Here is a 12,411-nt window from a genome sequence, read left to right on the forward strand (position 1 = left end):
CTTCAGCCTTCTTAGCCTCAGCCTATAGGTTACTCTGGCTATAGGCACATAGTCTAAGCTTCGTATCTCTGGCCTGGCCTTTCAATCTCAGGCCCTCAATGGCCCCTAGCCACCCTACTGCCCCCTCTGGACTCAGGCTCTGGCCCTCTTGACCTCAGGCTGCCTCTGTTGGCCCTCTCGGTTCAGGTCCTGGACTTCTTGGCCTCAGCCTGTCTGTGCCTTGTGCTCAACAGCGTGCCCCATCAGGCACCCCTGTGCCTCCTTTCCTACCTCATCAGCCGTACACAGTCCACTGATCTAAGTCAGAACAAAAATCCAAACAACTGCTTTGACTCGAAGTCCCCCTTCAGGGTCATCATCTCACTTCCAAGCCTCCCTCTGATTCTCTGGCTCTCTCTGCCCTGGGAGCACCCGACATGGACTGCAGTTCCCACTCCCCACCAGCCTGAACTGGCAGGAGCTCCTCTCTGAGCAGAGTTCAGAGCTACACTGCCCCTCTACCTCCGGGATTCAGGCTTATATCCCCTAGGTTCATCCCCCTTCCACTCAGGTGTTCTCTTAACTGGCTGCAGGTGTTTCCTCACCTGTATGGACAGCTTACTGTCTAGGCTAGTTGTTTCTTTTCTGCCTTCCCTCTTGCAGCTCACCCCTGTTCAACTGCCTGAGGCTCTTTCTATTGCAGTCTTTCCCTTAAAGAACCAGGAGCCCCAGGCTCCCTGTTGCACATTCCAACATGAAGATGCCATTTGGAGGCACTACAGTGACAAATATTGGATACTGAAGAAAGACGAACAAACCAATTGGTTTTGTTGTTAATTTTCTGTTTGGATTTTAAAATATCACAGGTCCAACCAGCTACAGCTATTGCTTGAAAATATGTAATAACTATAGCCAGTTTCTATCCAGCTTTAATTTGTACATGTAGGCAGTGTGCTGCTGGGAGACTGCAGCAGCACCCCACAGCTGTGGGGCTGAGGGTCCTGAAGCTGACAGGGCTCTCAGTCCCAGCTGCATGTGGTCCCCACAGCTGGGAGCCCCAAAGAGGGCTCCCAGCTGTTGGAGCCTGCTTCTTGTCAACGCAGGGGGAGCCCAGGATCCGGCTCCCTCTACACCAGCAATAAGGCTGGATTGGATCTAATGTGCAATCCCACATTCATGGCTCCAGTCATGAATGTCTGGCATGGCAGGAAGCGCAATTGTGTGGATCACGCATTAGATCCAATCACATGTTTACCTGCATGTGTAGAGGAGGCCTAAACATTTGTTTTAAGGAATATACAACCCTTTCAGGCAATTATTTACTCACAATGGCATCTATCTGTTCTAGGATCTTCATGAACTGCTCAGCAGTTCCTTTTATCCTCTTTTCCAGTTGTTTCAGCGCCTCAGCTTGAAGATCCTTTGCTAGAAAGCCCTGTATGAAAAGAAAATTACTTGCAACCTATTCCACAGATGGTATATGCTGCTCTTCAATATTTTAGTTTAATTCACTCTGGCGCAAAATATTCCTTTAGATATCATGTGAAAGGGTTCTGATCCCATAACTCAATTTATTATTCAATTTATTTAATAAAGACCTTAAAAGTGATATTTTAAAAAGTAGAAAGGGAAAGTACAGGCCCAAAATACAGTTAACCATTTATTTCCTTTTTATCCCTTTAAAACATTAATTCAATACAGTTTGTGTCCCCCAGACATCTCAAATCAAACAAATGAAACAATATATGATACAAAGCACTAACAATACCATAGCTTCCACAGCATTAATAAAGCAGTAACCTGCCAAAAATAATGTTTTACAAAAGGGCACATTTGAGGAGTGCAGTGAAATGATGCAGCTACATGATTCCCCAAAACATTATCAGCAGTCTTGGAGATAAGTCCTACGGGACAGGTTTTATAGGACCTGCTGAGAACCAGAGTGATATCTAGGGATCCAACTCAAATGCTGTACCCAACCTTTGTGAGTTGGAAGGCAGACTCCTGCACACAGGAAGAACCCCTCCAACTCCAGTTCTTCTTCCAAGTCTAAGTTTTTCTGGTGCTTGCTCCCCAGTTTCTGAAGACCCTCTCCAGCTTCCTGGAGCCACTTGTACATCCCAGGTTTGGTCCCTGACAATTTGCCCGTCTTTCTTGAGTGACTGTGGATTCCCCCAAACATTAACAGTGGAGTTGGATATAAATCCTCCCACGACTCTAGCAATTAACCCAGTGGTTCGCACATGTTTTCTGCTCACAACCCCATTCACAGTTACAGCTATTTCTGTGCCTGCAGTTAACAGGGATGGATATTTACTGTTTCAGCAGCTCCACGGAACTGTAATTCTGTCCACTTTAAACCCAGGGTAGCTTACCCTGAATGAAACAGAGCTAAAGTTCCCTGGGTTAAGCTGTCAATCACTATGAGGTAATTGCAGGCAGAGACAGTAGAGCAACTGAAGCATGGTAAGGCCCTAACTCCATATTAATAAAGGCCATACTAGATAATTGCCACTTCAGAGAAAGTGGGGGCTCCATGGGATCTACAACCCATTTGGGGTCATGACACTTTTTTTTTTTTTTTTGAAAGCTGGCAAACTAACCCATTAGTGTTCTCAGTCATTTGCCACTTCTGCCCCAAGTACAAGCAACATGAGTTAGAGACAGTCCACACCTGTTAAAGACTAACATGTCAGGGCCATGGTGTTATGTTGCTCTTACACAAATGTTGCTGTTAAAGGGAGGGTCATCCAAATGCAGTGTAGGAGAAATGCTGCTGGTAAGCGGCTGATGATTTTACAAGGAGTTGCTGCAAACAGGTGTCAACTAATTAAAGAGAGAGTTCCGAACACACTTATTATTACACAAGAACCTGCCCTTTGTTCATCTTGCCTGTTTAAACTATAAGCTCCTTGTAGCATGTACTGCCTCTTACTACGTGTCTATATGTTCACCAGAGTGCCCCAAGGAAAAACAAGGACCAACAGTCATTAACTCCTACAAGACTGTTTTAGGCTGGACATAAGAAACAATTTCTTTATGGTCCGAGAGCCCTCAAGACCTGGAATAGAGTCCCTCCAGAAGTGGTGCGGGCACCTACTCTTGACTCATTCAAGAAACATTTGGATGCTTATCTTGCTGGGATCCTTTGACTCTAGCTGACTTCCTGCCCCTGGGGCAGGGGGCTGGACTTGATGATCTTTGAGGTCCCTTCCAGCCCTAATATCTATGAAATCTATATAGTTTTAAGCACAATGAAGACTGAATCTGAGTTAGGGTTCTAGGACTAATGTAATACAAACAATAAGACTTGAGTCATTTCCTAACAGCATACTTAAAGTCAACCAAATTTAAGACAATAGCAGCCCTCCTTAAAATCCTAAGAAACCTGAATAACTTCCTGCCATTCAGAGTTCCTAGGTTCTTTGCCAGGAAATGATGTCAAAAGTGACTTTTAGAAAGAATCATTCAGTTCTGAATCTGTACTTTCATTCTCTTTCTTTATTGCATGTATGCTGTCACTCGTAGGCAAAGGAAATCTGCAATGAGTAAAAACCAGTATGTAAGGATAAGTATTATTAAGTATACTTCTGTGGATCTAAAGGACACAGTTTCTTTAAAACACAGCATTTATTACCTGTTACAACAATAGCTATATATTTTTCCTTCTTTCAGAAATGTGTAAATCAACATAGTATCTAGTAAACCTTTTACACGTCACCTGTAAAACTAAGTTGCAGCCTAAATACCACTGAATATGAGACACACCTTCTGTGGTAGCTAGCCTTGAAGTAAAGACTGTATATAAAACCCTACTGCACAAATATAGGAGAGAGAAAGACAGGGAGCATACCTACCTTCTGGATACCTATGAATTCTTTATTAATTTCTTCTAATTTATTAGCTATTTGCTCCACTGACTTCTCCAAATCCTTTAATTTCTTTAATTCAGCCTCTTCTTCTGGACTATTCTGCATATTAAGAAAGGACAAACCATTTATTGTTTACCTTGAAATCAAAAAAGTAGCAAATCTGTCTGGGACAAATGATAATATGATAATACTTTAATGTACAAACTAATACTCACACAAGCTTTTTATAACAAATACTGGACTTCAGGTACTGTCATAGCTAAGCATCATTAAACTGGCTATTTTACTATGCAGTTAAATAAGTTACCTAAGTTTCTTATGCTCAGCAATTAATATATTCACAAATGAAAGTGACATATAAATACAGCATGAGACAAATATGAAGGGGAAGACCAACTAAAGATTCAAAAGCAGTTTTATTAATATTAGTGCCTTATGGGAACACTTTAACTTCCCTATTGTCAAAATAGATTACCCTACCCTCTATATGTGATACCAGCAGACAGTTGCATGTCACCTCATCAAATATGTGGCAGGCAATCCAACAGCTAAAGCTTTTTGCTCTTTATCCCTGAACAGTAACATGGGTAAGAGCGCAGCAATACAAAAGAAGTAGGGATAATGCCAGGTGACTAATTTGACAGGAACTAACCAGAGAATGTAACTTCAAAAATGCACAGGTTGGTTGAGATTGTACACTTTGGTAACTCATGCATTAACCTCACTTTTATCACTTTTTTGCTCATTTAGAGCAGATTCACCTTAACTGGTGATTGTCTAAACAAAATTATGAAAAGATATTGAGATAATATAGGAAGAGAGAGCATAAATTGACACTTACCCTTTTCCCAATCAACATGACTTTGCAACCACTTCTAACTCCAAGTGCTGACAATGGCTGTTCCATTTCCTTCAAGGACTTTCCTAGGGAAAAAAGAAATAGATATCTTTAGGTATTGATTTGGGGTGTTTTGTTTTTTGGTGTTTTTTTGTTTGTTTGTTTTTTAACTATAAGCCATCTTCAAAATAAAACATAGTAGTTAAAAATGGCTTTACAGAAAGATGCCCAAAACGCTTTGGGCTATATCCATAAAGAGATTTGGGTTCCTAAGCCCTTGAAATGGAATGTCCAGCCCTGAGTTACATATCCGTATGGGGAGAATTCAGCCTCCAAGATTGGGATTCTCCACAACCACTGTGTGAAGGAACACCTAAGATGGCCAAGAGGGACAAGTCTGAAGCCAACACCTGTCAAGGGCATAGCCACCTAATTTAGATCAGGATTTGCAGCCTGTAACTCCTTCCTGGAGCTGGGCAACTTGGGCATCCTTTCTGGAAAAAGAGTAAGCTCACTGTTTTCTTTCAATACATATTCCCCAAAGGAGGAGGTGGTAAGGACACCTCCCTTCTGTACAATAAACCTCTCATTAGCGTATAAACCCAGTGGAGAGATCTACCTGGGACCTTCTGCAGCAAAGATTAAGATTCCCTGATCCAGATAGAAGAGGTGCCAATCCATAGTCTAGTGGCAAGGCACTCAACTCATGTCTTCTTCTTCCTCACTCTCCATCAGCCAGTTCCTGAATGGAAGTGGCTATGACTTCTGTTTTGTGAGGAACTCAGCACTGTCACACTGTAGGCACAATTACTGGATTAGGTCCCTTGTGGAATTTTGGTAGTAAAATGACCAGCTTAGAGATCCCAAATGAACTCAAGCATAAGGCCAATATGAAGACAGTTCTGGTCATGGACATAAGTAGAACTTTAGATCCTGGGGAACCTGAGCAGTGAAAACCAGAGACTAAAACATTTAGGTAAGGATTCTAAATATCTCAGACCTAGGTGCTTAAACACCAAGGGCCTGGAGAGACAACACATTTACACTGGTGTAGTGAGCATTACAGCACTGTAAAATAGTGATGGACAGATGGTGCAAACTCCTAAAGCAAGATTACTTCAGCTAACCCAGTAGGAATCTCCCCTGACACAGTCAGGGATAATATTCTTAAATCTTACTCCAGTTTAAGTATCATCTCTCTGCATCCATTCCATGGTAGCCATTTGCTAAAAGCAAACGGGTTATTACTTTATCCCACCCCCTATGAGCAAGGCATGGTGGTATCTCCCTGCTATGTGAACTACCCCAAAACACCCATACAACTGTCTATTACTGATCCTGGTACAACTGACATCAATACACAAAACTGATAAAAAGTACACTAGGACATACTGTTCAACTGTCCATGCTCTAAATGCCAGTTTAGAAGCCCAAGTCTTTTCTGTGGATTTGGGTCATTATTGTTTTATTAATTTATTTTAATAGCGTGCAGTAATTCTTTTTAAAATAAACTATTCTGTTGGATTAAAAAAATGTAAAGGTTAAGAGTAATTTTTCAAGGAACTGAGTCAAAGTATTAACTTTTCAAGGTGAAGTAAGTGAAATACTTTTTTTTGCTACTCCGGTTGCTACAGTGTATTTGGCTTACTCTTTAGAAATTTCTATTTGTACTTTTCACTTTACAAGGTAATCATCCATTGAGCTTTGCACTTTTTGCCAGGAGCATTTTTTCACTATTTTGGATGACCCTGTACCTCTTCCCATCAGCCATACACGTCTCTACATACATAAAACTAGACTCAGCTAAAAGCTCATGTACTTAGTACAGAAAATGAAAGAAACAGAAAAATGTTCAGGTTTAATTTTAAGATAATCAAGTTTGAAAGGAATTAACCCTATTTTTCTGGGAAAAGACTACTAAAATTAAACCCAAAAGCCATAACTGTCGATTCTTCTTGCTTCCAATATTGGTAGCTCATCTATAAATCTCGTATGTGAAAATGTGAAGTTACTCATTGTCACTTTTAGGACTGAACAAAGAATTAAAAGTTATGTACTTAGAATAATGACTCTTGTAGAGACAGATTAATTAATCCTCATGTGCATGAGAACAGAATTTGATACTGTATCTAGGATACCTTCAAGAAATATTTTTCAGGTTAGTTACCTTTATATATTATTTTCTGAAAAGGAATTGGAACCCCAGTGACTTGTTCAATAAGTAAGGCCATGTCACGCAGTGTTGGTTCACTCTCTTCCTGTTGAGAAGCAACCTGAATACTGTGCTTTTCGTTACCTGGGAGAAATAGAAAACAACAACAAAGTCTAATCTTAAACAGAAAATATTAGGACAAATCAAATCTCTAACATTTACTTGTAACGAACTTGAAAGACAATATTAACTCAAACCACTAAGAAATGCCTACAGCTCAACTGCAACCTAATAAAGTTATGTGTGGGAATTTCCTCTTTATAAAATGACCCTAGGCTCTACCAAAAAGGCATTCTGTTCCTGGTAACTCAAGGTCATCTGAAGGATGGAAGGTTTGATCAAACAAACAAGAACACACTAGGAGTAGGAAAGACTCACTTTTTTTCTTTCCAACTGGTGAAATGTCTCTTGCTACATTTCATTCCCTTCCACTCCCTTACAAAACAGCCCTGAAGGTTTGGACATCTCCACATCTGTGTACAGTAAAGGGAGTCTTACTTTGACAACCTTAATGGGTCCTTAAAATCACTCCTCCTGTTCTTCAGGAGCAAACAGATATCCAGGAGTGAAACTCTTAAAGTCTCTGAGCCTTGAAACTGCAGCAGAATGTGCTCCCCTCCCTCCATACTCCTCTCAGTTGACCTGGAGGAGTGCAAGAAGCAGAGGCTGTTCTCCTGCAGCTGGAACTGAGAGGGTTTCCACCACAGCAAAACGTCCACCCCATCAATCAGCTGACTGGCAGGATTGGGAGGGTAGGGGAGGTATTCTCCTAGGGCTAGAACCCACCCCAGCTGTCTGTGGTGGCTGCTTCTTTTCACCAGTTGCCAAATGGTAATTGACAGCCTGCCCCCTTCCCAGTCACATGGCTACCATAACAACCTCCAGGTGCCAACCATGCGAGTTTCACTGAGGTTTCCGCAAGCTTCCTGCAGTCCTGAGATTTTCCAAGCCCCTACCAAAGCCTTAGAAGATTGTATTCTAGAAATGCACAGATACATCAGTCCAATATCGGATGAGCACTGATATAAAGAAAATTGACTACACTGTAAAACAACCACATCAGGCTGATAATTTTGCCGATAAATGGCCCACGCATGTGCGCAGCTACAGCACAGCACAGGCGGCAAGGAGCACTGCCTCCAGCTGTTAAGTCTGGTGTGGTGGAAGGGGAGGGGGGAGGAAAAAGAAGGGGTGTGGGGGAGCAGATCAAGGCCCCCACAGTAAGGGAGGAGTGGGACAGGGGCAAGGGCTGGGGCAAGCAGTGTAGGACAGCAGGATGGCACCATGGCTCATCCAGGGGGCCTGCAACTCCCACCGCCGCATGCCACTCGTGTGGGAGTTGCTGGTCCAGCAGCTAGTCCAGCAATTGCCTGCTTAGCCAGCAGCTCCTGCTACTGCTCCCGCCACTCATCCAAGACATGTGCCCCCAGATCTGCACAGGCTGGGACTGGGGCTTCGCCAAGCCATTCCCGGCAGGGTAGGACAGCACTAGGAGGGGACCTACGGGAGGGCTGCAGCCACAAATTCACCATAGCTCCTTTCCAGCACAGCCCCACCCCACCAGGAAGAGCTTGGTGCAGCCCAGGTCCCAGCTCACCCCGCCCTGTGCAGATCCAGGGGTACATGCCCCCATGCCCTCCTGGATGAGTGGCGGGAACCACTGGATGAGCAGGCGAGTGCCAGATGAGCTGCCAGGCAAGCGGCTCCCACGCAAGTGGTGTGCAGCAGTGGGAGCCGCCCCACCCCTCCCCATGCCCCCCTGGATGTCCACCCCTGTCTGGGCAGAGCTTGCCCCAGCCCCTGCCCCAGCCCCATGCCTCCTTCACTGCAGGGGCCTCGATCTGCCCCACCACACCCCTTCCCTCCTCCCTCCCCTTCCACCACACCAGCCTTACCAGTTGGAGGCAGCTCTCCAAGCTGCCAGGCTAGGTATCGGAAATCGGAATGGTATCAGCCGATACACCTCCTTTAAAAATCAGCTATCTATATACGCCGCAAAAATCTCTATCGGTGCACCCCTATTATATTCATAATCTCCTGTGTGTTTAAGTAGGCTCCTCAGCAGTTAGGAGTCAACTGATGATCACAGGATGGCTCAAGCTATCTAACACCCACTGAAAGGTCTCACTTCCTGCAATCATCAGTATATTCACAGGAAGAAGAAAAATATTCAATATTCCCTCCTCCTCTATACCCAAAGCTCCCTTTACACAATAGATCTAAGGTAGGTAGATAGTCCTGTGCCTGCTATCTATTTGAAAAGGTCTACAGGGAGTGGGGACATGGTACAAAGCAGGCCTAACAGAAAATCAACTCTTTGTTTTCTGTGGTCAGGTGAAGGTTTGTGGAAGAAAAGAACGTCACACTCTTTCCATCTACAGGTCTCTAAATTTGAAAGTTTACAAGGAGTAGATTTCTCTCTGCAAGGAAGAGCCCTAGATATGTATTTTAAAAGGAATTTTGGATTGGCAGCAGTCATCTGACATACTATCTTAAGATCAGGAGAAATTACAAAAACGAGAAACACTCTCAAATGAAAAACTAATAACTTCTGGTATTTTACTTTACCACCCAAACTGTGTTGTTCTATCAGTGAAATCCAGTGACGTTTAAGTTTTATTTTTGCATACTTATTTTCTTTGCTACAAACTGTTTTTTTGCCCATTTTATGAACACATTTTCAGGCTGTCCACACTAGATATTTTCCAATCCATTTCAAAGTTTATACCTTATTAGATGTGCATTTATGGCAAGAAGAAAATGGGGTTACAGAATGGCCAAATTGTGGTTTACTGTGGAAAAAATGCAGCCAATTGATATATAGTGTTTTATGGATTGATAGCAGTTATTCAAATTGACTAAATAAGCATAATAAAAACTTCATCCTGAATAGAAATGGACTGCAGTGAAGAGAAGTGACTAGGTGTAATGCTTCACGTTCTTAGAACTGGACTACTGCTGTTCATTAGTTTGCTTCCTAATGATAAAAAATACATATCCTTTTGGAAAGTGGAAAAACATACTAACAGTTTCAAAATAGTAACTGAATATATGACAGGTGTGTGTAATTCCTTGTGAATTTTAATTTGAACAAATGGAAACAGATGCCCTTAGATCTATAAATTACAAGACCACTTATGCAGTATGCTTGTACTCTGTTTTCTAAAGTACTTTGTAAGTTGTTCACTTCAGCCTATGTCCTCTCTCACTTATATACGCATTCCATATACACACTCTTTCACAGTCTTTTTACCAGACACTCAGTAGCACAAGGACTAAGCCTGGTGGGTAAAACCCAGTATGAAAAATGCTTCCTCCTCCATTTATCCAGGAGAAATTCTAAGGTAAGAAGCCAGGTCCATTTTCCAGGTGGAAAGTGGAAAGGCTGCTGAATTCCTTCCTGATAGCTGTTTTTCACAAATGTTTGTTTTTTCTTTCACTCAATGGCTTTCTGTTTGCTGTAAGGGTAGGGAGTCTGTTATTTTACCCTTCCCCAAAGCACCCTATTTTGATTTGAGTCTATATCACTCCATTAATCCATCCTAGAGACGCACTACTCTATCTGCCTAGGATCAGATTGCAGCCAGTTGACATTTAGAATGTTTTTTGGAATCCATAACATCTACAAGATTTTTTCAAAGGTACAAAAAATGTTTAAATGGCAGAAATCTGTCACATGTTCACGTTTGCCCGTCATTCTCCATACTCTCCTTCAAGCTCCTTGTCTCGAATTGCTCTTTTCTGTGCCCCTGTCACATTCCACAGATTTGACTCTTGTTCCCCCTTTCTTTGAACCAGCACCTTCCTCCCCCATGATACTTGGGGTCAAAGGTGGACAGCATGATTGACAGTATAAGAAATGGTCCAAGTGCTTAAGCACAGCATAGCTCACAAAAGCAATCAGGAAGGAAGTCTTGCTTGGCTTCCGGCTACCACACGTTCTGCTCTGGCAGTCTTTGCAGAATGTAACTGCTAATGTTTAAGCAGTCTCTACTGTACAAAAAAAGCTATCCCTCTTTTAAAGGCTTTTAATAGAGCCAGAATTGAGTAAACTTCTGTGGGGATGACAACAGGCAGACTCTTGAGTCACAGACTGTCCTCTACCAAGTTTCAAGTGTTCTTCAACAGACAGGCTGTGGCCACTAGCTGGACAATCTGTGACGGGTTAGCACATGGCCCCTGGGAGGCTGCTGCTCCTATCGCTCTGGCTCCACTTCTTTCCCCCAGCTTCTGCTTCCTGCCTGCCCCAGCCACCGGGATAAGGTGCTGCCACCTGTGGTGTCAGGGGAGCCGACAGCTGACCACCAGTGCCAGGGGGCAACCTGCAGAAAGCTACAGGTGAGAGAGGAGCTCTGCCACAGGATGGCACAGGGGGGCTGCCCCCACATGGGCAGGACAGCGAGGTGGGGAGCACCTGCATGGCCCAAAGGGGCAGGGAGGGCCCTGGCCCCGCTCGTGCAACCAAGAAGGTGGGCACCCCTGGTCCAGCACATGGGCAAACCGAAGGGGACGTGACCAGCTCTGCTTTCCCCGCCGTGCGGATCCGTGCTGCGGACACTGCCCGGTACCAGGAGACGGAGAACAGGCCCCGCGAGTGATGGGGAGGAGACAACAGGCAGCTCTGGGCGGGAAGCGGCCGGGCGGAGGCGGGGAAACGGGCCGCGGACCCGAGGAAAAGGGAGGGGGCGGCGCCAGGCCTGGGCCGCTTCCCCGGGAACGAGCCGCAGCGGGCACGGGCTGGGCTGCCCCGCGCCCCCCGACTGCCGCTTACTGTAGGTGACTGTAACGGTGACAGGGGTCCCGGGCGTCGCCATCTTCAACCCAGGGGCGCCTCTGCGGGGAGCCGCCACCGAGCACTTCCGAGGCGCACCGGAAACGGATGTGACGTGTACCAAGGGAAACCGCCGCTACCCGGGAGGAGACGTACTGATATCACGTCACGCCCTTTCCTCCTCCAGCCTATTGGCCACCGGGTCCGGCGGCCGGTGACGAATGGGGTTTCCTGAGCGCGTCGGGCCGGGGCCGCCCCCCACTTCATTGCTCGCTGCGGCGGAAAAGGCTCTTAGGCTGTCCGGGGGGCGGCAAAACGAGGGGCTGAGTGGAAAGATCGTCACGCACGTACACGAATGACTCCGCACGTTGCAATAACGTCAGGCGCACGCACTCTGGTAACGAACAATCCGACTAGTTCCACCAAAAGCGGTGGCACTTCCGGCCCCGCCCCCCGCTCGGCTGTTTCCGCGCTGTCGCCGGCAAACGCAGCCTCCCTCCCTCCCTTCCCCTGACTGAAATGAGAGCGCGTCCCCACCCCACATCTGCTCCCCAGACCGCCTCTCGGGGAGTTTATAATAAAAAGATGCTTTAAAATCAGCCGCTGCCTGGTCTATCTCAGGACGTGCTTGGCTGCCACCCTCCCCTTAGGATCCACCCACCCGCGAGGGCGCAGACACTAGCTCTTGTCCCGCGGCGACTTGTCTCCACTATAAAAGTTTCCTGGCAGCAGATCTTTT

At 45.1% G+C, this 12,411-nt stretch overlaps 1 protein-coding gene across 1 annotated transcript in view; it reads right to left on the reverse strand.

Moving 5' to 3' along the window:
* The window catches only part of BAG1 (BAG cochaperone 1), a 33,694-nt gene extending 21,892 nt beyond the window's left edge, over positions 1-11,802 (reverse strand). The window contains exons 1-5 of the mRNA XM_014602749.3: positions 11,673-11,802; positions 6,857-6,985; positions 4,693-4,775; positions 3,837-3,950; positions 1,307-1,414 (exon numbers count right to left, since the gene is read on the reverse strand). Of these exons, the coding sequence (XP_014458235.1) occupies positions 1,307-1,414; positions 3,837-3,950; positions 4,693-4,775; positions 6,857-6,985; positions 11,673-11,715 (477 nt within the window). The 5' untranslated portion in view covers positions 11,716-11,802. The remainder of the gene's footprint in view (positions 1-1,306; positions 1,415-3,836; positions 3,951-4,692; positions 4,776-6,856; positions 6,986-11,672) is intronic.
* Positions 11,803-12,411: the final 609 nt, after the last annotated feature.

This window comes from Alligator mississippiensis, chromosome 5 (genome assembly GCF_030867095.1).
Source record: "Alligator mississippiensis isolate rAllMis1 chromosome 5, rAllMis1, whole genome shotgun sequence".
Taxonomy (NCBI): domain Eukaryota; kingdom Metazoa; phylum Chordata; order Crocodylia; family Alligatoridae; genus Alligator; species Alligator mississippiensis.